The sequence below is a fragment of the Brachionichthys hirsutus genome, chromosome 14 (assembly GCF_040956055.1).
Source record: "Brachionichthys hirsutus isolate HB-005 chromosome 14, CSIRO-AGI_Bhir_v1, whole genome shotgun sequence".
Lineage (NCBI taxonomy): Eukaryota > Metazoa > Chordata > Actinopteri > Lophiiformes > Brachionichthyidae > Brachionichthys > Brachionichthys hirsutus.
In genome coordinates, this window is record NC_090910.1 from 8,336,887 (window position 1) to 8,360,617 (window position 23,731).

The following is a 23,731-nucleotide window of genomic DNA, read 5'->3' on the forward strand; positions in this document are numbered from 1 at the left end:
GATATTGTTCCAGCCCTCATCTGATTCTGAGGTAATACAAAAAACATCCTCAGCATCCTTCGAGCGATGTAGTCCCTGTCTCTCCTCTGGACATGTCCAAACCATCGAAGTCTGTCCTCTCTGACCTTGTCTCCAAAACGTCTAACCGTCACTGTCCCTCTTAGTGTCTCATTTCTAATCCCATCCAACCTGGTCCACTCCCAAGGAGAACCTCAGCATCCTCATCTCCACCACTTCTAGCTCCGCCTCCCGTCTCTTCCTCAGAAAGACAGGACTTAACAAAACATGACAATCAATCACAGTCCTAATATAGTCCGCTCAGTCATTCACCCTATTGAACATTCACCCGCATAGAGAATTACAGACACGGTTAAGGAAGTAATCATTTGGAGATCTTTTATTTCTCTTTCATCGTGTGCCGAGCAATCAGCTTAGATCTACATTATACCATTGTGTTGGGCAAAATGCTCAGCCTCTTTATTCTCAGATAATGATATAACCATGGCAACAGAGACACCTCGTGAAAAGAGCAGGGAGAAAACTTAGACATTACCGTCTGTCAAAGCCCAACGTTTTCAAATGAGCACTAAATCACCTGCCCGTTACCGTCTAACGTCTAAATATAGCGTTTGCATCCCGTTACATTGTTGTCCAAGCATTTGCAATTTGCACTTTGATTTGGCGAGAGTGCCGTTTTATCAGCAAAGCAGACAGACATCAGGGTAATTTCATGGTTCCTCTGATCAACGCTGTCATCAATAGGACCGCCATCCTGTGAGAAGTGACACGCCATGGCCCCGGAGAGGAAGCTCCTTCAAAAAGGGGGAAGTGCCAACCCCCAGACTCGCCCTCACCTTGCCTTGAGCCATGTGTTGATGAGACTTCAGCCCGGACTTGAAACTTCAAAGGCATTTCAGCTCACTAAGCAGAGGATGCTCCTCTCTCATCTTCACTCAGCTGAATCCCTCTTCGGAAGGATATTTAAAGAAAAGAAAAAAAGTTTTGGCACTTTCTTGGAACAGCTTTGACCGCCATGGATGGAGTGCAATTAACCGCCTGTAACATTAAAGCCATTAACCAGTTAGTTTGATCCCTAAGTCGGGGGGAAAACCGACGCCAGCGGCCACGGGGAGATGTGAGTGGGCTCATGTTTATCCAGTTTAATAGTAATGATTTAAAAGCCAGGGCATCTATCATTGCTGCACTTTTCATCACTTCAATGATCGGGTCTAAAAACAAATTCACATCAGAGGACTCTAATTAAATCAGTGATTTACATATTTGAGAGGTTGTACATTTTCGACCCATTACAGGAAACTATAGTAATTGTGAGGGCTTTGTGGGGAGGGGGGGGTAAATATTAAACTCTCTGCTTTTGGTTCTTTTCAAGGGTTGCCTGTGAAAATGCACAAATGAACACACAGCGGAGGAAAGTTACAATCCAGAGCCTCCCAGTGTTATAATTAGAGCTCGTTATTCCCCCTTGACAAACACAAAGGGGGATTTTAGTCCGCTATTATCCCACATCCCCTCTCTCTCTCTCGCTCTCTCTCTCTCCTCCACTTTTCACTGCACAGCTTTGGGAGCTGGCATTCATTGCTCCGAGAAGCCGTGAAGGCACAACAAGTGCTTCTCATGCTGTTTTAATTGTGTCTGCAGGAGTTGGAGGGCTTTGCTGCTTAGAGAAAAGCCTTTGTGGTGAGTCTTTGGGGGGGGGGGGGGGGTCGTTTGAAGGAACATGATGTGGTGGCGCCCTCTGGTGGACGTAGAGCAAAATAAAAGCTCTGTTTCAGGAAGAAATATCGACATTAACAGAGGGTTGGATTTAACAAAAGAACACACCAAAACAAAACAAATATATTATAAATGTAAGACTTTTGGAGCAATGCAATTTTATTTTGCATATTAATTCTTAGAATACTTCTATTCATCCCAGTGAATAACAACAACCTCATGAGCTTCATCAGCACTTTCAAAATATATATATTTTTTAAACACACTGCTACCTGTTTGTTTTTTTTGTGTGTGTAACCTTTTATAAGTCATAATTTGTCATAAATTGCTCAACGGGCCATTTTGGATTGACTTCCAAACTACTTTGTCACCAACCATGTTCATGCCCCCCCCCCCCCTCCTTCTCTTTTCACTCCTCGCCTTTTGATGAGCACTGAAACGCATTCACTGCGTAACATGAAGAAATATTTATCCATGTCAGAACAGATTACATATCCTCCTGTTCTCAGACACTGAGAAGTGCATAAAAGGCCGACCACAAAGGCTCCGGCGCTCCGCGTGGCTTCCCAAGGTTAATGATGGGATGCAGCTCAAGGAGGAGACAGTCTAAGCTGAGATGGGAAACAGAAGAACGATGGGTTTGTAGCAGGAAGGTGAATAATGTCACGTTTTCCTGGATGTTCCTATAAGCACTCACTGAACCATTGTCCTGTTAAAAGTGGTTTTCAAAGCTAAAATGCACCAGTGAAAGTAAAACTGTGGCATCCAGCATCCTAATTAAGTAAATGTACAGTAGCATTGAATTGGGAGGGGAGGTGGTGCTTCTGCAGTGGAGCTCCCAGTGGGGCTCGGTGTCCAAAATCCAGTGAGCATATTCTAAAAAATAATAATAATACAAAGTGGAGCACATCCCAAATTTCAACTGAAGGATAAAATACTCACAAACGTTTATTTGGCTCACATCAATAAAGATAAACATAAGTGATTCCAACAGTACAGAAGTATCACCAGCTGAATGTAAATCAAATGTGAATGCCTCATTATGCAGCCGCACGGTGTCAGATTGTGAAGTATTGGTCTCTCAGCATCTCGTTACCGTAGAAACTGGGGGAGGAGGTGGAGCTAGTTTCACTACTGCTATACCCGGGTTAAATCCACCCTAATGGTCACAAGATGCATCTACAGAGGAAGAAGTACAAACTTCAGATATACAAACTTTGCTCTTTTTTCTGATTTTGCTTTTGTGACAAATACACACAGATACACACTGCCAAATAAAAAAAATAAATGTCATCAAAAGCTTTATGAGATTATTATATTTTGTGTAAGCCTAACCTGGAAGGCATCTATTAAACTACTACAAACTTTCTATATGGAGGACTGACAGAAATTATTGCACTATTTCAGGCTTGGGCACATTTCATTCATTCATCAATGTCAGTGATAAATAAATCACCATTTGTATTTCCAGTTACATATATATATATATATAACTTCCAATACACAAGTAAATGTACAAATGTGTGTATATATTTTATCTTTATTGGTTATTTCAAATTATACAACCACTTTGTATGAAATGATCTCTATTTCGTGATCCTCTTTACCAGTATTAGAGCTCCCATTGCCTCAGACTGATATTGAGAAGCTCCCGCTGTGGAAACTGGGCTGATTATATCGTGATGTTAAATAACCCACTTTAGGCCAGCGGGTCTCATCTTCAAATCTTATTCGACAAACACTTTTGCCGTCATAAATTCTCCTGTCAAACCCACGACTCTGGAATTACACCTACTAAACAGTATTTTATTTTTTGTTTTTGGAGGCACATATGCGAAAAAGAGATGCCCTCCTTCAGGTTATGCAACATGTGAATGCGCGTGACGCAGCCATCAAAGCGACGCACACCTTCCGATATACATGAGTAAAAACACTTGAGTGAGGTTTGCTCTAAACATGGGTCGTTTTATTCAGCTAGTGAGTTACCTAGAGGAGAAAGCTGTCACAGCCTTGCAGTTATGGGGGGGGGGGGTTCTCCCAAAAGTGCCAAGAGGTGTTGAGGACAGTCTGATTGAGCCTGAGTACATCAACATCACTCACCGCAGGGCCCACGGAGGCCACAGCTAGTTCTACCAGAGCAGCAGGTTTCTCCTCAGACAAATGCATTTCAGAAAGACAGAATCACAAGAAAGAACAAAAAAATAAAAAAATGACATGCGCGCTGGCTGGTGATTGCCAGCCGGCTGCATAATTGCAATATTTCAGTACGCAGAAGGGGGGGGGGGGGGGGCAGAAAAGGGAACAGGTCGGGGTAGGATGCACCATATGATTGGCATGATTGTGATGGCTTCCCAATTATTTCATCCCACCTGTCAATCACGGGGACGAGCTTCTGTCTGAAGAGCTCAGATGGGAGTGAACACACATTCCAGTCAAATATTCATTAGCACGTGTAATCTTTACTTCTCTTCAGGAGGTGATGAAGAGCAGCAACATCATCCCAGACGTTTGAGGCGTTACAAAAAAAAAAATTACAAACGAGCCTGGTGAAATTCCTCTGACTACTTTGGTTAGTCAGTTAATTTCCTCATAAACAAAATCAAAGAAAAGCACAGAGTTAGCGAGTTAAGGGTACCGGTACAGGCTGATTAGAGGGACTGAAAGTGCTTCATAGACAGTTCTCAAAGTGGGGTTACGCTCGTTTTCTCACGGGACAGGAACATGGCGTTTGGTGCACCAATGAACGAATGCAAATGAGTTCCATCTACTGTCATTTTCAAGCGTTCCGATACGTGGTCGTCGTCGGCAGAAGGATTCCGAGAAGCCGTCCCTCCTCGTGGTTAGGCAAAATTTCTATTTAAGGTCCTACGTCATTAGTGTTGCCGTTCTACGCCGAGAGCTTTCCTCGAAGGTTATTGTTTATTTCTATTGCGATCCTGCAAAGAAAAGAGAAATAGAAAAGATATAATCAGCGACACGTCATCAGGAACAGGAAGAGCAGCTTAAATCACAGATGCATCTCCGCACCCGGTCTTTGATTCACGATGTCCAGTCAACGTTCACCTCATCGTCAGACACAGAGACGTTTAATGTCTGAGAAGATGGGAATGGCTCAGACAAAATGTCCCCCCTGGGGGGGGGGGGGGGGGGGGGCAGCGTAGAATGCCTCTCGACTCCACACAGATATTTCAAGCTTAGCTCACACAAATGAGTTTCCTGTTTGGTATATTTTCTTGAACATTATATTCCAGTATAAGTACAATTTAACTTAAGATGTAAAAGTATACTGATAAAATTAAAGCCATGTTTAAGTATTTCTTAAGGTAGGTTGAGCTCTATCCCCCTGATTCCCTACATTCTGTTGTTTTATATCTAGATTTACTTTTCTGTTTTCTTCTGTTTAGTTCCTTTATTGTGAGGCATTGTTTAGCGTCACTGATAAACTTCTATCTTGTCTTATCATGTTGTGATAACGGTGGAGGTTTATACATTATTACAGCCAGGCTCAGCACAGTTTCAGCTGAAGTATAGCTGAAACTGATCTGAGGATAGTTGTATTAGTTAAAAGGTAAATTGTTGTTTTTTTACCAAAAACCAAATATCACCATGATGGTGTTAAAATAGGTGACACAGATCAGACGTGACAAAACGGAGAATTGACTTGAGTAACAACTACAACATCCACCTGTTTGTACTGCAGACACTACATTCAGCTCGGAGAGACGCCAAAATAACTTCCACATAAAATACTCCTTACACTACTTACAAAAATACTCATTAATCAGGAGCGCAGAGTCTTTTCTGGGGACAGGGGGGGTGTCCATGTCAGAGGCCTGGGACCGGCTCTGTGACCCAACAGTGCCGTGCAAAGTAGGCTGTGGTTTATTTAGTCCTCAGATTTTCTTTCATACAACCTCCTGCCAAAAATAGGTCTGATTGATGGGTAGATAAACCCGATTAAATCCTGATCAGTTTGATCCCAATCTTAAGTATTGGAAGGCGTCATGGAGCAAAGAACTGTGCTGGTTTGACCATTTCCAAAGTCTAGAGAGGACAGGCTTAACAACGGGGAACAATTAACCTTGTCAGGCAGAGGAGGGTGAGGCCTCGGCTGGACCGATCCTGTCATGGGGGGGGGGGCGCAGCGCAGCATAACGCAGGATCAAGCAGACTTTCTACTGACAGCTTGTTTTCACACAGCTGAAAACACTGACTTGAAATATTAATGAGAACGTAACCCAGCGCATATTAAAAAGGTCAGGAGTCAATGCAGCGTCGATGAACCACCAGCAGCAGGCAGTGGGAGAAACAATGCGGGAGTGGGGGGGGGGGGCTCCTGACCACAATTAGATCAACACATCAGTGCGTTTAAGAACGGGTGCAGCAGAACGGCATGTTATTCACTCCCCTCTCGGCATCCAACAGTTATTACCGCTTACAACACAGTTATTACCACTGCAACACGTCTATAAGTCCCTTCAGAGGGCGCAGGCTGACTCCGCATGAGATTTTAGAACCAAGACAATCATGACTGATTGTTATCACCGATTGTGCCGGGGAAGTCAGCCTTTCAGATGCAAGCTGCTCCGTCTCTGAGGTACGCCGCAGCCAGTTTGCAGGCTGAGGGCTTATGTTGTTAGAGACTAATAAAGCATGAGGAGCCTGTGGAGCGCGCGGGGGCTCGGCGTTCAAAGGGAGAGCAGAGATTACATCTGCCTTTGTCTGGGGGACGGAATGCCAGGAATGTAGGCTATTTCAGGAAACCTCCGTGCATCCAACTCCACTTGAGCAGATCATCAGCGATCTCCACGGCACAAGATGGCTGGCGAGGATTCGGCATTTCCTGCACCTGTTCATGGCTAATGGTGGCACGGCAATCTGCTGAGAGGCCTCGGGGAATTCCCATTTATGCTCAATTGGTCATTCGACCGCAGGAAGTTACAACCTCTATCTACGAGCAGGTGGAAAAAGATCAGCTGATTAAAGAGTCAGCGAGAGCGAGCCTTCCTCTAAAGGGCAACGGAGTCTCACACACACACACAAGCAAGCTACTTAAAGGAGTGTTCATCTCACCTTCCTCATAGCCTCCTCCTCTTCCTGGCGATTTTCATAATGTGCAAAGTCATCAAAGATTGATGTGGTATGCTTGTAAGTGGCGATAATTTTAAGCACTTGCTTGGCCTTCTCCAAAGGCACTTCCTGAGTGTCCCTGGAGTTGGTCACTGGCTTGTTGTCATTGTTCTCCAGCCGGATGTGTCGCAGCTGGTTGTTGGGCACGTCTTTGATGAAAGCCCACTTCACCTCGAACTTGCCCTTCCACTTGTCCTGAGACCAGACGCCTGTAAAGGCATTGTAGTCCACCGGTGAGCGCATCTCGGCCACGCCGCAGAAGTGCCCACTGCCGTTAACACTGAACAACAAGTACAGGGGCCCCTTGTTGCCCAGTGAGCGGTAGGCACCGTCCAGGCGCTTGTTGCCATGTTCTGTACTACACCAGATAGAGTACTTGATTGAACGGTGAATGTCATCTTCCGAATAGCTTTTAATAATGAAAACGCGTCCATTTTTCAAGCCCCAGTCAAAGTCTTTGGGGTTGTAGTTGTTGAGGGCTCGGAGTTTCTCCAGCACGGGGTGCACTTCGCCAGTGCCGGGGCAGGCACTCAGTGGGACTCCCCCTCCCAGACCAAAGCCCTCACCTCGGTTCCTGGGAGCCACCCAACGATTGGGTGGTGGACCCGGCTGCTGGGGTAAATGTTGGTGAAGGGGTTGTGGGGGCCCAGGTTGAGAGGAGAGATGCAAGTGAGCCGGGCCATGTGTCAGATGATGGTGGTGCTGAGGGGACTGGAGAGATTGGAGCTGAAAGGGCTGATGTTGGTGTTGTGGTTGGTGTTGGTGGTGTTGGTGCTGGTGCTGGGGGGGTAACGGGTTCTGCAGTAAGGGCTGGTGATGTGCAAGGAGAGGCGGTTGCACCAGAGGTTGTGGAGGCATCATAGTCTGAGCTAATGGAGGCTTGTTCAGAGAGCCCTTATCATCCCAAGTACCAATGTTCATATTGTGCTTTATCGGCGGTGGCGGGATGGCAACGCCTCCCCCCAACCCCATGTTGGCTTTAGGTTTTACCTTGGGCTGTGGCTTGGCCGGTTTTTTGGCAATGGCTGCCCAGGAGGCGTGTTTAGGTATGGATGAGCTGACAGACGGAGGGAGACTATTGGCTGCCATGCTGCTCATGCCTACCGTACCCCCCAGAGGGGCGCCCACGGTTTTGGTGACAGCTGCTACCATGTCTGTACCCAGTTTTAACCCCGCCATACCCTGCTCAATGCTGTTTAGCACCGGGACTTTACTAAGCTGGGTCTCACTTCCAAAGCCCGCCTGTCCGTCTGTGATGGCCCGGCCCAGCGAGCTGGGGGCGTAGCCATAGCTGTTACTATAGACTGAGCTCTGCGTGGACTGTCCCTGAGAGACACTGGTACCCCAGGTGGAAAAGTCTGCATTTCCGGGGAAAAAGTTGAAGCCGTGCTGGCCCAGGAAGGGAGGAGTGTTGCCCAGCGCACCTGGCTGGCTGAACACACCTTCAGGGATGAAATGTGGCTCGCCATTGCTCATCTGTCCATACGCAGTGAGGTACGGCATAGGTGGGTCTCCTCCGGTGGACCAAGCAGCCTCTCCCAGAGAGTAAGGGAAACCAATTGATGGAGCATAGTAGCTAGGCATGTAGGGGTCAGACATTGGTGGATAGCTGTTACTCTGTGTGACATAGGGAGATAGTAAGTTAATACACTAAAGGACAGGCAGTGCCATTAAAAAAAACAAAAAACCATTAATCACAATGAAATCATGTGAAGAATAATATTTGTCCGGTTGTGTTGTTTCTGCACTGAGGACACTTTCGTACTGGCAAATGGCTAATCCGTGGAATTAAGTGGTTAAAAAATGACTACATTTAGTAAAGGAGCAAAACAACATATTGCATTCTTAAAGCCAATCGGACTCAACAGTGAAAATGGTCAAGAATCAGAGTCCCTGACTTTTACATGTGTGAGATTTCAACACTGGGGAGGCGTAACGAAGCCTGAAGGTGTATAAAAGCCTTGCGGACTGGGACGTCACGTCATGGGGAAGACCACCTATGGATATTCTAGTTGCGTGTGGACAAATCTGAGCAAATATTTCATCCCAAATTGGAGAAGTATGCGTGCAGCAGCATCGTCGTAGGTGTACTCGGTGAAGGCGATACGGTCGATCCGTTGATCACAAACGGATCGATCACGGATCGATCACGGAGCCACGTTTCTGTGCTAGCTGCAGTGATCAATGTGCTTATCCGTGTCTTTATCAGTACATAGAGACTGTCGGTCTCTTCGCTTGCTGAAGTCTATTTATAATATCAGTCACAGCCTCTTCCCCATCTTAGATGCTGTAAATGCTGCCAATCAGTCGCTGGCAGCCGGTGGGTGTGGTGCCACGTGCACACACACACACACACACACTCCATAGGTGGGAAAATCATTACCAAAACTGGGGTGACTCGACTCGTGAGTGTGTGGCACTTCAAAAAAAGGGTCTAATTTATCTATAATATGAAGCTATTTGCTCGAAGCCACAATTAACAGTAGACGTACAGACTACTATAGCGTACAAATACTGCAAGTTACCTGATTTGTCTGGCCGCTTAGGTAAGGCTCAAAATCATCATCATTCACACCATCCTTTTGATGCATTGATCCGTTTTGCACTAAGGACGGAAAGATAAGAGCATCAAGTAATACGCACGTCACTCCAAACAGGGCGATGTGAACACAGGAAGCAGCAATCCGTGATAGGCAACGAACGGCGTGGAAGGCTAGGACTTCAAAGCACTCTGCTAGCATGTTAGCTCAAAGGGGTTTGTGCACCCTTTAGATCCCCAGTGGTTTAAAAGCCTTACCTTTATTTCCTTGTCCTTTAAGTCTCTGGAATAATGAGTAGCAGAGGGGGGGGAAAGACTGGATTAGACAGCTGTCAAATGAAGGAATTGCATTAACCCCCCCCCCCCCACCAGGCTAAAGCCTGGCGCTATCTTTGGCAGGTAGCTTCGTTTTGTTGACCCAGTCAGCCGCTTTAGCATCCAGTGGAACGCTGCCGCATTAGCAACCCGCTCCAGCTTGTTGTTCGGCAATACGGTCGGGCCTACGGTGCAGCAGCTAGCAGCTAGCAGCTAGCTCACAGAACATACTTGTTGTTTTTTTAAGCCCCCCCGTATCGAACAAGACCGAACTGCTGTCGGCAAAGTTTACATTTCGCCTCATAAATGATTTCGTCGCACATTTCCGCCGTCAGCGCACGAACCTGATCGACCGTGCTCGCAGACATTCCTCCGGGAACCTGATGGCTGTTTTGTGAGACTGTCCTCCGGCGTGTCCCGCTTCTCCTGTCCCGGTGCTTTCCTGGCTCGTCTCCGGGGCTCCGTAGCGGCTACACGGCGACGTTTTTTTTTTTTTTTTCCCCTCCCGTGGTCAGACCTCAACGACGTATCCGGTTCTGCTGGTCCGCTGCGAACGTCGGTTCGGTTGTGTGTGTGTGTGTGTGTCTCTGCGGTGGGGGGGGGGGGGGGGCGTCACGTATTAATGTGTCCGATCCTGCCGGAGATCGTGTTCAACAGTCGACCCGAAAGTGACTGGTTCCTTCACTGGAATATCCCCTTCACCGTGTCCCACAATGGCGGATCGGCTCCTCTCCGCTCCCGCTTCCGTTCGGTTCCGTTCCGTTCCGTTCCGCTGCTCCGTGACCTTCCGCCTGTGACGCTCTGAGTCATGTTACAAACACCCAACATGACAGTCACAAACAACCCCCCCCCCCCCCGCTGCTGCTGTCATTTTATTCTCCTCTCTCTCTCTCTTTGTTTGCTATATTATAATTACACAGACGATTAATCATAAATTATTATTCATGTATTAGATTTGAATACTTAATCGAATTCCTCTAATTAACCTCAGCGACGCCACTAATAAAATATACCTTCACATTGATGCATCGTTATTAATAATTTATTATCACGTTAGACTACAATATACTTTACTAAAGGAGCCAATTAATCTACTGCTCCTACGAGAAGATAAATTTACCACAATCAATACTTTCATTTAACTAAATTAGGCTGCTCCAGGTAGGGTCATGCATAGTCGTGACAGCGAAAGCAAAAGTAATGTATTTATTTTCACTTTTGAGGGGTATTTTTCCTTGGGGGGGGGGGGGGGGGTTAACCAGCACTATGAGTGTCCATAGTGACGCAATCACGTGAAAAAGCAGAAGAGAGCAGGACACGCTTCATTAAATGATTCAGAGATTATTTTTAATGCAAAGAACAAATAAATAAAAGTAGGCTGGAGTTAACACATATAAGTATTTCTAATTTTTTTTTTTTACTCTGACAGCAGTATTTTTAACTTAAATGGTATTTTACGCCGTTACTTCCGGGATTCGAACTGCGCTGTAGTTGTTTTATTAACATAATGTTATGTTAATAAAGTTGTTTTTTTTTTTCCTGCGCTGTAGTTGTCAAATTGTTGTTCACGAACGATTGTCTCGCTAATCTCGCGATACTTCCAGAGGGTCGCAGGCAGCGCAACACAGCATGGCAGCCGTCGCGTTGAGGTCCTGCCGCAGAGGGCTTTCGTCTGCATTCAGTAATGGAGGACCCGCAACTCTGTCGTCAAATCTTTCGGGAGGTTTGTTCGAGTCTGAACTTCCTGCACAACAAATTTAAATACGTTTGAGTTTCATTTAAACGTATTTAAAGCCCGAGTGGGGGGGTGTGGTTCACGGTGTTACCGTCTTGGAAATGCGTCTGTGTTCACCGATGTGTTTATTTATTATAGTTCATATAGCTTACATTAAATCATTTGCAGAATATATATATATATATTTTTAGCAAATCAATAAGACATTGTACCTTGTCAACCAGGGGACAGGAGACACAAGTCCACAGTTCAGTACGCTTCACGGCCAGACCTCCCGAAGCTGGCCTACAGGAGAGTGAAGGGGAAGAGCCCTGGGGTGGTCTTCCTGCCAGGATATGGCTCCAACATGAACGGGCAGAAAGCCGAGTCGCTGGAGGAGTTCTGCAAGTCGCTGGGCCACTCGTGTCTTCGGTGAGTCTCCCTAACGCAACGGCAAACAGAGGTGTGCACGAAGGACCTGCTTCAGTCGTAGTCTTCTCCATGATGGGGACTAGGTCAGATCAAATGCATCCCTCATGCCCTGGGTGTACGGAGTCTTGGTCTTTTAAAAGTCCGAATTGCTTGTTTTAACTATAAACGCATTAAACCCAGCATGTGGAATCGATGGCCAAAAGTACAAACCACAGCTACATGGAGCAAAGATTTAATTGGATAAGAGAATAAATGCAAAGGGAAGTATGATTATAGTCTTTTAAGATGTTTTTTTTTAATGCCATCCGTGAACTATGATTGAGGTTTTTATTTGTTTGGGACTGTCCCCCCAAAAAAAGACCTGGTTCTAGTGCATAAATGCTCAAATGAACTTTATACGGGGCGGCAGTGGCTCAGTGAAGATTTCCCCTTCCGGTCTGGGGTACAAACTTCAACCCCTTTAAGTTCTTTTAAGTTCATAGAAACACCAGGTGTGACGTGTATAGCTTGAGAGGGGCAGACGTGTGGCTAGTATGGAGCACAGGAAAGCTGGGAAAGCTCGGTGTCCCGTCAGGGTGATGAGTTGTGCCGGTTTAAATGTTTCTACACTGGCAGAACTCTCATGCAGTACTCTTGTTCTCTGTTGTGTGTAATGTATTTACTATGTTAGGGTGTCTCAATAAAACGAGCTTTGGACCCTGGCCCCTCCATGGTTTCCCTTGTTTACCCTCTGATACCCATAACCATGGCCAGTTCTGTGTGTCCTCAGGTTTGACTACACGGGACACGGGGCCTCGGAGGGGGTGCTATCAGAAGGAACTATTGGTACCTGGAAAAAAGATGTCCTGTTTGTTTTGGATGAGTTAGCGGAGGGCCCGCAGGTAAATATATATTCTGGGTCGTGGCCCTTTGCAAAGTGACCTCTGTTTCATAATCAGTGAAGTCAGGGAAGACCTTGCTAATTAGGAATGTCGATGAAATTCGATTATAAGATAGCGGTACCCACCCTACATGACTCTGTGAAATTCCATAAACATCCAGCAATAATCGTCCAAGATATTCGGGAACAAATCTTTATGCTCCATTGACTGCAATGTTACTGAACATTTCAAAGTGATCCAGGGTGACGTTGATCACCCAAATTTGATTATCTGTTCCTGGTTCCCAACATTTCCTGAAAATTTCATCAAGATCTGTCTGTAACTTTCTGAGATATCTTCCTAATAGACAAACAAACAAACAAACCAACCAACCAACGCCGGCAAGAATATAACCTCATCGGAGGTAATAAAACTAATTTGTGAGAGGAGAGATGTTTAAATGGTTTTATTTTATATTATTGTCATTATCAGGCTTACAAACACATTTATAGCCTAATTTTTACTCAATTACTAAAAGTAGGATTCTGCTGCTTGAACAACCGGTTCAAGCAGCAGAATCAGTCATGGAATGAATAAAATCTTCACCTTTCAATGCTTTTCATTGTATTTTCCACCGTTTCTCCAGAAGATGTCGCTGTTTAGCAGCTTGGATGATCCCATTGGTTTTCACCTTTGTGAATGATAATGCTGCATGGGTCTTTATCAAGAGTTCTTAATGGGGTTTAATATTTTTATATATATAATAAATACGTTTTTTAAAGTGTGTTTATGCTGGTTTTGCTTGCCTGTAGATACTGGTGGGTTCCAGTATAGGTGGTTGGCTCATGTTGTTGGCAGCCATCGCAAGACCAGAGAAGACTGCAGCACTTGTGGGCATCTCCACTGCTGCTGACCACATTGTCACATTGTTCAACGCGCTTCCTTTAGAGGTAGGAACATGTATTATGGTGACTTTAAAAAAAATTGTACATACATTTTGTTGGGGTTTTTTTTTACTAGTAATCGTCCATGTTTGATTCCGCAGACACGCAAAGAGTTTGAGGAGAAGGGGGAGTGGACGCTTCCCACCAAACACTCGGAGGAGGGCCATTACAAGTTCAGCATGGACTTCCTGCGAGAGGCAGAAAACCACCGTGTGCTCCAGAGTCCCCTCCCAATCACCTGCCCCGTGCGGCTCATTCACGGGCTGAAAGACGAAGACGTCCCGTGGCACATCTCCATGCAGGTGGCGGAGCGCGTCCTGAGCGCCGACGTGGATGTCATCCTTCGGCGGCACGGCCAGCATCGCATGTCGGAGAAGGACGACATCAAGCTCATGGTCTACACTATTGACGATCTTATAGACAAGTTGACCACTTCGGTCTGAGCGAGGAATCGGGGGCGGAGCTCGAGGCGTTGCTGAGATACGGAGAGGACTGTTTACTCTGAAGTCAATCCTCAAGAAATGCACCAAACACTGGCATCTTGGTCTGCCAAGCATGACCCTTTATCCACCGTCGTTCTCCACGTACTTCATCTTTCCTTTCAACATGCCACCACAGTGAAAGCCACATTGAAAGGGAGCACTTTTAGTTGTTTCGTTATATCTTCAGGTTGCATTTGTGTGTTTTTCATGTTACTATGTTGAGTGTTAATGGCCTTCAGTAGGTCTGCAGTCGCTGCTGTATCCATCGTACTTGTTTGGCTGTTTCCCCCCCTCCTCCTTTGCTTAGGCGAATAGTTTTCCTGTGCCTTTTTTAAAAATCCCTTTTCACCTTTTTTGTCAATAAAACCTCTGCACAAATTGAGTGCAGGTTTCTGTTTGTTCTAATATTACCCGGCAAGCGGCGACTGTTAAAAAGAAAAATAATCATAATTGTAGGAAAATAAGCGGTATATTACTTTAACTTATAACAAATAGAAGTGTTGCATGTTTCTTATTGAGGCTGCGCATTTTAAAGTGTCAAAACTCCTTGCCAGCTGAAGCTAGAAATAAAACTTCACAATCAGAGCCCATTTATGCCCAGATGGAATAAATATTAAAACCTTTGGCAGGAATTAAATTTACTAGCATGTCGGCAGAGACGATCACATTCCTGCATCGTCGGTTAGGAAGTGTTGGCTCCAGCCGTGTGAGGTTCATTATATTCAGGCGGAACATTCTGTTACGTGACTCCCCATCGCTGCTGGCCTTTAGCCTGGAGCAACCTCCCGAATGGAGCCAGTGGGCTGTTTATTATTAACATGTCATTGGCCACTAGCTGCACTCTGCTCAATGGGGCGAAACCAACCACTTGCCTCTCGGGTCCGCTTTGCTGCAAGCGCTGACCTTTAACTCATGGCTGAGCTATGAGCTGTCTTTTGTGTCAGAACTAAAACATGCTGGAGCATAAAGCATTTGTTTAATTACAAAGCATGGAGAAGGCGTGGCTCTACAAAACTGATATACAGTTACAGTAATATACGCTTGTTACAAATCTCTATCTCTAAAATCATGATAATATCTGCAGTCCGGATCCGGCCCGGCTGAAATCCAACCTACATGACTGTGTCGAATTACATAAACATCGGTCAATAATCAACTGAGCTCCAATGTCAATGAAAATGTCAAAGTGATCCAGAATCCAGGATCTCTTCTGGATCGTCATCAAAATGCAATCATCTGCTCCATGGCAGCATTCCTAACATCTCCTGAAAATGTCACCAAGATCCTTCCGTAACCTTTTGAGTTTTGTTGCAGACAGACAGACAGACAGACGGACGCTGACCTCCCTCTGAGTCTGGGAGGTAATGAATCGACGTTTGAGTCGGTTCCTGTCACGTATTGGTTTAAAATCTCCGTCAATAATTAAAGTGTGACGTCACCGTGCTCACTGATTCACCGGCTTGCTGTTGGTTATTGTTCTGGTGCAGCTGACCATGCACTATGGTGGTGACCCCTGTGTCGTGTCTTCAGGGACCCTTTCTGGAGGAGTGGCATATATATAAAGCCCTTGACCCCCCCCCCCCCCCCCCCCCCCCGCCGCCCCTCCCCTCCCGGTCTAACTGCATGCAGGCTGGCCCGACGCGCCTGTGCTCTGCTGCGCTTCATGGATGTCTCAGCGGTTCAGCATCCTCAGGCCAGCTGAAACACAGTGACGCGGCGGCGCGCTCTCCTCTTTGGTAAGTAAGAGCCGTTCACTCGATGAAACTGCATGTTATATTGTGTAATGTCTATGCAGGTGCAGTCTTGTTTTTTTTTCCCGCGAGATTTGTTCAATTGGCGTGTTAAAGAGCTGCAGAATGCGTAACAATGTGATGTTCAACAACAACAACAAAAAAAGCGCATAATTATAGCTGCGGATGCGACGGGACGGTTAAGAGAACATGCGGCACAGGAGACACGTGGTTTTCATTTAAATAAACCCGGAACTATTGTTGAATGTCAAAATGAATGATTTGTACGAGGGCAAACTTTCTAAAAAATAAATTGCATTATTTCAATGACGTCATGTGATTCCTGCCTATATATAGTGGAGGTCACGCTTGAGAGAAATCCACGCGTCGCGTAAACCAGCGCGCATTGGCTGCACAATGTGCCCGTAAAACGGTCTTGATTATGAGCAGCAGCGATGTGTCCCTGGTCGGGACGTTTGTCCGGGACCACACCCTTCTCGTGTAAGTCCTCCAGAGATGTGCATGAGTGGAATGCTGAGCTGTGGAGAAATGAAGTGTGGAGGCACTAAATCGTAGTAATCAATTGTAGTAATGCAGACACCCACATTCAGTCAGGATATAAAATACTGTAATCAGTCATATATTACATGCATGCTAGAATATGGTGTTTTTTGTCATTATATGCAGAGTAGCCTAATTTCAACCTAATTTGAATCTCTTCAGGGCTTTTAAATTCCCTATACGTACACTAGAGAGCTGTCATGGCGAACAGAGGGCCCAGCTATGGCCTGAGCCGAGAGGTGCAGGAGAAGATTGACCAGAAATACGACCCGGACCTGGAGCAGCGTCTGGTGGACTGGATAGTCGCACAGTGTGGAGGAAACCTGGAGAAGCCTCAGGCGGGCAGAGAGAACTTCCAGAAATGGTTGAGGGATGGAACAGTGAGTGTCCGCTGCACCTGTACCCAAAATAGAAGTCACTATTCAATTATTTACAGTACATATACCAGCACTGTCAGAGGAAAGGGCCTATGAGAAAAAGGCTCGAATAAGCAGCCAGATTCACGTTGAAAGGTTTAGCGGATATTGATGGTCTGAACAGTTCTGCATTCACTGCCATCTGAAGGAGCTGCCCAGTGCAGAAAAAAATGAAAAATAAGAGATGGAAAAAAAATCATCTAATTTAGCAACAGTAAATGTTGCAGTCATAGTTTTACAAGCTTGCAATGAGTCCCTCTGGAAATGCACTATACTGTCAGAGCTAATTAGCAACCAATCGTGAATGCACTCTTGCACATTGCTGAAACGGCTTTTTGCATGACATTCCAGCCGGCTCTTTTGATAGATTCAGATAAATCCATCTTCGACCAGGCAGAGATGCGAAGTCCTTCCTGTGCCATTATCAGAGAACAACACGATTCACGATGCATGCTGTTTTTTGCAGCACTATTCAAATGCATATGTTTTCTTCATCTCATGTGGCGTGACACTTTGGAGTGTATATTAATAAAAAAAATCATTCTAGTGCATATATTACATTTTATGTAGTGAATGAATGATCTCTTACTCTTCCAAGAGGGCAAGTTATTAAACACTAGTTTTTCAGTACTTGGTATAAATCAATATCCAAGTCCCTGGTATCCAAATTATTCGGCATCAGAAGAAAAAAGATTAGCATTAGCATATACAAAGGAGAATGACAGATAGGATCCTCTACTGTCCTTCGGGCATGATCAAGCCAGAATTCCTGACTCCCTTTGCCACAGCTTCTCTGCAGGCTTATCAACAGCCTTTATCCGGGGGGAAGGAGCCTATCAAGAAGATACCGGAGACCCAGATGGCCTTTAAACAAATGGAGAAGATCTCTCAGTTCCTGCAAGCAGCTGAAGCTTATGGAGTCACAACCACTGACATATTTCAAACTGTGATCTCTGGGAAGGTTCTTTTACCTATTTTTGTATATATATATATATATTTCATTATTCTAAGGTTGTTTTTTTAGACTATATATCATGATGAAAATATCCTTTTTGCTCCGGCTTTAGGGAAGGACATGGCGACAGTCCAGAGAACTCTTATGGCTCTGGGGAGTCTGGCTCTCACTAAGGACGATGGTCAATACAGAGGTGACCAAGACTGGTTTCACAGGTAAAGAGAAACTTCACTGTAACATAAAAGCGTGACATTTTCTAAACTGCAGGCCTGTGATGCCTCACGTTCCGCTAACATTGTGACTGTTGGCCATATAAAGGAAAGCCCAGGGGTATCAGCGAGACTTCAGTCAAGAGCAGCTCCGCCAAGGACAGAGTCTGATTGGCCTGCAGATGGGCAGCAACCGTGGAGCTTCTCAGTCCGGAATGACGGGCTACGGCATGCATCGTCAGATCATGTAGAACACCGACTAGCAACCCCCCCCCCCCCACGCTTCCAGATTTTATTTTCTACTAATGTCACAAAAGTTGTAATGCTCATAAACTTTGTAGCGCCCGCCATGTTAACCTCAAATTCCCTGGAACTGCTGCTGCTGCTCAGAAATGGCGTGCTGTGTCTTAAAATGATGTCAGATGCTGTAGATTTCCCTCTCCGAGCTTGTCCTCCTGCTCCTCTCTCCCCTTTGGTGCACGTGGGTTCCCCTCTGGAGCTTTCATTGTTCAAGTTCCCTCCATATCGTGTCAAACTGATTCATGTGGGACCCAAAGTCAGTTTAGATTTTTAAAGAATGTAACATTAAAATCGCCACACAAAACAAGCCATCGGTGTTGTACACATTTCAACATCTGAAATACTGTGATAGCATATTGTATATTATTATTTGTATTTATGTATATAATTATTTGGCCATTTTTTTTTAAAGTTATCTTTTATTGTGTAAATGTTTAGCCTCAAACATAATGGAGCATAATTGACAATATCTCCTGTTCTTTTTTAATTCTCAGCCGTGTTCTTCTTATTTCTTTGTAAATGTGCAGTAGCCAACATGTATGACAGTGAAGTGTCCAGGTCTGGTGCTAGGGAAGGACATCGCTTTTAATGTGCACTTTCATGTTTATATTTTATAAATATATTTATATCCTGGAGGCTTATGCAAAGAATTCTTGAAAAAATAAAGTAAGTAAACCGTGTGTTTTGTGTCAGTCTGTTATGGCGTTGCCATAGCTGGGACGTCAGCCGTACATGCTGTATGCTCTGTGTTTTGTTCGTCTCTTGGTGTAATGATCCAGCCACTCCCTTGCACCAAACCCTCCTGTCTCTCCTCACTGTACACAATCTAATAAAGGGGGAGCAGCGCAGCATAATCACCAGGATGATGGATCCTCTACCAGATAGTCTCGTTTCAGGCCTGCGTACCATTAAACCCTTCCTTACTAAGTGACCTTGAAAATTAAACCTGTAGCTGGTTCAGTAGTGCTGTTTAATGGCTGAATGTGTGCTTATTAAAGAGTGTAACAAATGGCCATTTAATGTTTAAACATATATATGTATATATATAATGTAGTGCTGTTTGGGTAGCTGTGGTTCTATTCCTTTGCACGGCTTTTATAAGGTCTGTAGGAATCCAGCAAGCAAATCTCGACTCTAAATGTAGTCGATGCTTTGATTGGTTCGCTATCTTTTAAGATAAGCAGACACATTGAAAGCATTCTGGAGAGGCTGGGTTGGACTTCCAGTCACAAAAGATCACATCTTATGTCAATGAATGAGATTTATGGGGTCGATTGTTCCTGGCTGTTGTCATCTTACAGAGCGCATACGACAAAAGGAGGTGTGGCGTTGTGCATATGGGGCTAGACATCACATTCTTTCTTGCTGTGATCATCCAGTGATGAAATTGAGTTCATTACAGGGCAGTGCTTTAAAACATAAATAAATCGGCAATCTTTCTTGAAGGCATGCACTCCTTATATAATATTTAATTACCGGTACTCAGTAAAAACGTGCTGTTCGCATGTCCGGCCCTCACACACAGTCTGTTAAACTCCAAGCTTTTTATTAGCCTCAACTCGACTAGAGAATCATCTGAAGGGTGACAAGTGATGTGGAACTGATGGACTCAATAAGTAAACCAAAAGTCAGTCGGACCAATGAAACGGCTTTGAGGATGCTCTTGTCCAAAGTTCTTGTTCAGCTTAAATTTTCTTTGGTCGGTGTCTTGGCTTTCAGTCTAAACGTTTTTGTGTAGTAGAATATTTTTGACAATTGCATCAAGCACAATGTTGACTAGGAGGTGTGCAGCCACTCTGGTGCTCCTGCTGTTGATGGTGAGGTGTGTTGCACAGGACGAAAACACAAATAAAGGCTGTGTTTGCGGATATCCTGGAATCCCGGGAGACCCTGGACACAACGGTGCACCTGGTAGAGATGGTAGAGATGGATTCAAGGGTGACAAAGGGGATCAAGGTGAGTTCAGAAGAGACAATTTGAATACTCTGTTTCCTTTTCTCCAACTTACTAAGCTTTAACTTATTATAATGACAGTCGTTTGTGAATTAACCATTGAAAAGGTGAAGTGGGTCCTGTTGGACGACCAGAAAATGACCGCCACAGGGGGGACAAAGGAGAACCTGGTATGGAAAAACAGACGCATCTGGAAAGTAGCCTGTAGTAAAACATTTATTTCAAAAAATGAACTTGTATTTATTTAATTTGCACAAACATTTCACCTTGTCTGAATTTCTGGAATATAAATATACTAAATAGCAAACGCTGAGCATAAAATGACAAGGAATTTATCGTCTTCTTGTCATTTTCAGGTGCAGTTGGCCCAGCAGGGCTCAAAGGAAAAAGGGGAGAAAATGGAGAACAGGGGCTTCCTGGAAAAATGGGGCCCCAAGGAGTCCAAGGGGCGATTGGCCCAAAAGGAAATCAGGGAGAACTTGGGCTGCCTGGACCCCAAGGACCGAGAGGTGATTTTGGGCCTCCTGGTATGAAGGGTCAGAAAGGGGAAACAGGCCTTCGAGGGGATAGAGGCATTCAAGGACCACTGGGACCCCCTGGCAGACCAGGGCCCAAGGGGGAAATTGGCGTTCCAGGCCACAAAGGTAACATTGGGTATCGTGGTGAAAGAGGGACTCCAGGAGCGAACGGTGAGAAGGGTGACCAGGGAGAGGCATTTGTTACCTCTAAAAGTGCCTTCTCTGTCGGACTGACTGCACAAACTAAACTCCCAGCAGCCAATACCCCAATCCGCTTTGACAAAATCATTTACAATCAACAGAATCATTACGATCCACAGACAGGAAGGTTCACATGCTCCACAGCAGGAGCCTATTTCTTCACCTACCACATCACCGTCTTCTCCCGAAATGTGAAGGTGGCTCTCCTGAAGAATGGTGTCAAAATGATCCACACCACAGATAACTACCAGAGTAGTGAGGATCAGGCCGCAGGGGGAGTTGTACTGCACCTGGATGTGGGGGACAAGGTGTGGCTGCAGGTAGTCGGGGGAGAATTGTTCAATGGGCTATTTGCTGATGATGATGATGACACTACCTTCTCCGGATTCTTAATCTTTGTGTCTTGAATTTGGCGAGATTTCCTTAAGTGCTGGTGTGAAAATACTCTCAAATAAAAAGAATAAAAAGTAAGGAAAGGTCATGTTCCATCTAAATTTAGTTTGATGATGTAATACTTTGTGCCTTTGCTAAAATTATGGAGTGAATTAATAATGTACAATGTAAGAGCCCTTTGAGTTTCTGTATAGAAAGAAAAGTGCCATATAAAACCAATTCATTATTATTACTATTATTATTAAAACGTAACTATGTAATTTTATTCACGACTATTTAAGCACAACATGTAATATATTCACACTTTACATGCTACTTGATATAAACCATTAAACTTCAGAGAGAAACCCAAGTTTTACTCCACTGCATTTATTTGACCACCAATTTGTGAATTAATTAAATGACAGGCTTCTAAAATATTTTAAATTGTATGTTATAATAATGGATGTACACCAAACCTAGGTAATTTCATCTTGATATGTTGAATAGTTTAAAGCTATCCTTACTGGTTAACAGTAAATAATAATAATAGCCCTCTAACATAATATATATATATATATATTTAAAACATTAATGGTGCATTCTTTTCTCTGTGGTGTGGAATTTTACATTTTTGTAAACCCTGTATGTGCATTAAGTGGTTAAATCTTGAATATGTAATTCAACCGGCATGTGAACAACAGTTTGTAAATTAAAACAATAAAAATAAAGGCATATTAATCACTAGTAAGATGTTTGCTACACACATTAACACAATTCTGCATTATTCACTAAATGTGGAACTGGAATGTGGGGATGGGCATTCACGCAGGACATTGTGTCTGATGTTACTTCACGACAGGAGGAAAACAAAGTCTTTATTGTTTGAGGAAAGGTAGGAAGTGTCGTCCTGCGTTTCCGTCTTCAAGAGGCTCGTTCCACTGTGGGCGTGGCTTCGTCGTCACGGAGTCTCAATACGATTTGTCATTGGTTCTCAGACGGTTGGTCACAATGCGCTCGACCAGTAATCGCAATCTAAGACGGCAGAAGCCCCGCCTCCTTGCACACACACAGCAACAAGTGCATCGATGATGCTCGCCAGGTCGTTCCTCTAAGAAAGACCTCCTTTACGAGGACCCTTCGGCGAAGTAATCGATCGTTTTTGAAGGAATCATTGAGTCCGTGTTCTTTTTGGACGGAGCTCATCGATAAGTGCGTTTCTCCGCTTGACCAAAGCGACACTTCGAACCGCAAAGGTGTCGCAGTTTCTAAGTTTTCCCAATGATCTCGTGAGCTAGCTTGAAGCTGCTAGCCCAAGGAGCCCTGCCTGCCGTTCGGGTCAACATGTTGCTAGTGGCGTCCGGAGTTAGCGACGCGCTTTGCGGTTCTTGTGCGGGGCAGCAGGCCGAGGAGCTCCGGCGACCTCGCGATGGCTGAACATCTGAAGCAGCGGCCCCGTCGATGAGAGGACGGATAGGGCGAGAGGACGCCAGCGACTATGAGCCGGGTAAGAACAAGTGTCGGGTCCCTCCCTCGTTTAACAGCCTTTGCTCAGGTAATAAAATAACACCTATAAATAATTTATATTAGTCCCGGATCACATTACAGCTGCATTGATTTTCATTCTCGTGCTCGTGGTTGAAATGGGACCAGAGGGGGGTGGGGGGGGGGGGGGGGGGGGGGGGGGGTTATTGTGGTGCATTACAGCCCTGGTTGTTATGGTGATGGAGGAAGATGCCAGGCTGTGCAGGGCGCTGGTTAAGGAGGGACAGGGGGGGGGGGGGGCACCAGCTACAAGGAGCTTAATGCCAAAGAAAGTTAATTAATGCAGAAATAAATAAACGGTTCGGAAAGTACTCTGAGTAATCTCCTTGTTTCCAGATTATGCTTCATTCTTTCCGTATTCTAACTTTGCTGCGCTCATTCTGTAGTTCTCACTGCAGCGTAGTCGCTTAACCTTTTATTTAAATCTGCCCCCCCCCCCCCCCCCCCCCCCCCCTGCTTTATCGAGGATGTGTGAAATCTAACATCATTCTATACAATATGCTGTGTTTCATTCACAGTTGGATACATGGCTTGTGGCATGAGTTTATTGAGAATTCATTCCCTCTTAATGCACTCAAGCGTATGTGGCAGAGAACTTGAAACTGCTGTTCAGTCGATTGGAATATTTGTGTCAGGGAAATATTCTGTTCATTATTGGTGGGGGGGTGGGGGGGGGGGGGACTTTCAACAACTTACTAACCCACGGGAACTCAAACCATTGCCTCAGATCCCCGTGTTGTATCGTTTGATTCATGCTACTGATGAGTTTTCTGTTTTTCGTGGCTTCTGAATTTCGATGGCGCAACCTTTTGTCTATTTTA

The 23,731-nt window shown here is 45.0% G+C and overlaps 4 protein-coding genes across 5 annotated transcripts; 3 read left to right on the plus strand and 1 right to left on the minus strand.

Moving 5' to 3' along the window:
• Positions 1-2,656: 2,656 nt before the first annotated feature.
• Positions 2,657-10,477, minus strand: ythdf3 (YTH N6-methyladenosine RNA binding protein F3). Its single transcript, XM_068747715.1, has 6 exons — positions 10,063-10,477; positions 9,662-9,686; positions 9,390-9,469; positions 7,705-8,481; positions 6,808-7,575; positions 2,657-4,670 (listed from the first exon to the last, which is right to left on the minus strand). Exons 1-6 carry the CDS (start codon positions 10,084-10,086, stop codon positions 4,647-4,649), a joined length of 1,698 nt encoding a protein of 565 aa, XP_068603816.1. The 5' UTR covers positions 10,087-10,477; the 3' UTR covers positions 2,657-4,646.
• Positions 10,478-11,347: 870 nt separating this feature from the next.
• Positions 11,348-14,511, plus strand: abhd10b (abhydrolase domain containing 10, depalmitoylase b). Of its 2 annotated transcripts, none has more exons than XM_068748077.1 (5): positions 11,348-11,441; positions 11,657-11,864; positions 12,634-12,745; positions 13,537-13,674; positions 13,770-14,511. In XM_068748077.1, the coding sequence occupies exons 1-5, from the start codon at positions 11,348-11,350 to the stop codon at positions 14,109-14,111; spliced, it is 894 nt and encodes a 297-aa protein (XP_068604178.1). In that variant the 3' UTR covers positions 14,112-14,511. The 2 variants fall into 2 exon arrangements, with proteins under 2 accessions (XP_068604178.1, XP_068604179.1); XM_068748078.1 differs by having other exon boundaries at positions 11,678-11,864.
• A 2,130-nt stretch (positions 14,512-16,641) lies between these two features.
• On the plus strand, positions 16,642-18,272 carry tagln3b (transgelin 3b). The gene is given in 6 exon segments (XM_068747717.1): positions 16,642-16,821; positions 17,646-17,676; positions 17,679-17,801; positions 17,804-17,818; positions 17,925-18,027; positions 18,131-18,272. Coding segments are annotated over 6 exon segments (594 nt in total).
• Positions 18,273-20,090: 1,818 nt separating this feature from the next.
• Positions 20,091-21,400, plus strand: c1qtnf9 (C1q and TNF related 9). Its single transcript, XM_068748054.1, has 3 exons — positions 20,091-20,277; positions 20,382-20,444; positions 20,631-21,400. Exons 1-3 carry the CDS (start codon positions 20,091-20,093, stop codon positions 21,398-21,400), a joined length of 1,020 nt encoding a protein of 339 aa, XP_068604155.1.
• The last annotated feature ends 2,331 nt before the right edge of the window (positions 21,401-23,731 follow it).

What these genes read in the sequence shown, in the direction of transcription:
- ythdf3 (XM_068747715.1), bottom strand. Translation starts at nt 10,086, where the DNA reads ATGTCTGCGAGCACGGTCGATCAG. An exon ending in TAAAGGACAAGGAAATAAAG is followed by an intron (nt 9,470 to 9,661) that starts GTAAGGCTTTTA and finishes TTCCGTCCTTAG; the next exon opens with TGCAAAACGGATCAATGCAT. An exon ending in AGGAGGAGGCTATGAGGAAG is followed by an intron (nt 4,671 to 6,807) that starts GTGAGATGAACA and finishes TTTTCTTTGCAG; the next exon opens with GATCGCAATAGAAATAAACA.
- abhd10b (XM_068748077.1), top strand. Translation starts at nt 11,348, where the DNA reads ATGGCAGCCGTCGCGTTGAGGTCCTGCCGCAGAGGGCTTTCGTCTGCA. An exon ending in GTCGTCAAATCTTTCGGGAG is followed by an intron (nt 11,442 to 11,656) that starts GTTTGTTCGAGT and finishes CAAATCAATAAG; the next exon opens with ACATTGTACCTTGTCAACCA. An exon ending in TCAACGCGCTTCCTTTAGAG is followed by an intron (nt 13,675 to 13,769) that starts GTAGGAACATGT and finishes TTGATTCCGCAG; the next exon opens with ACACGCAAAGAGTTTGAGGA.
- c1qtnf9 (XM_068748054.1), top strand. Translation starts at nt 20,091, where the DNA reads ATGTTGACTAGGAGGTGTGCAGCCACTCTGGTGCTCCTGCTGTTGATG. An exon ending in GGGTGACAAAGGGGATCAAG is followed by an intron (nt 20,278 to 20,381) that starts GTGAGTTCAGAA and finishes ACCATTGAAAAG; the next exon opens with GTGAAGTGGGTCCTGTTGGA. An exon ending in GGGGGACAAAGGAGAACCTG is followed by an intron (nt 20,445 to 20,630) that starts GTATGGAAAAAC and finishes TGTCATTTTCAG; the next exon opens with GTGCAGTTGGCCCAGCAGGG.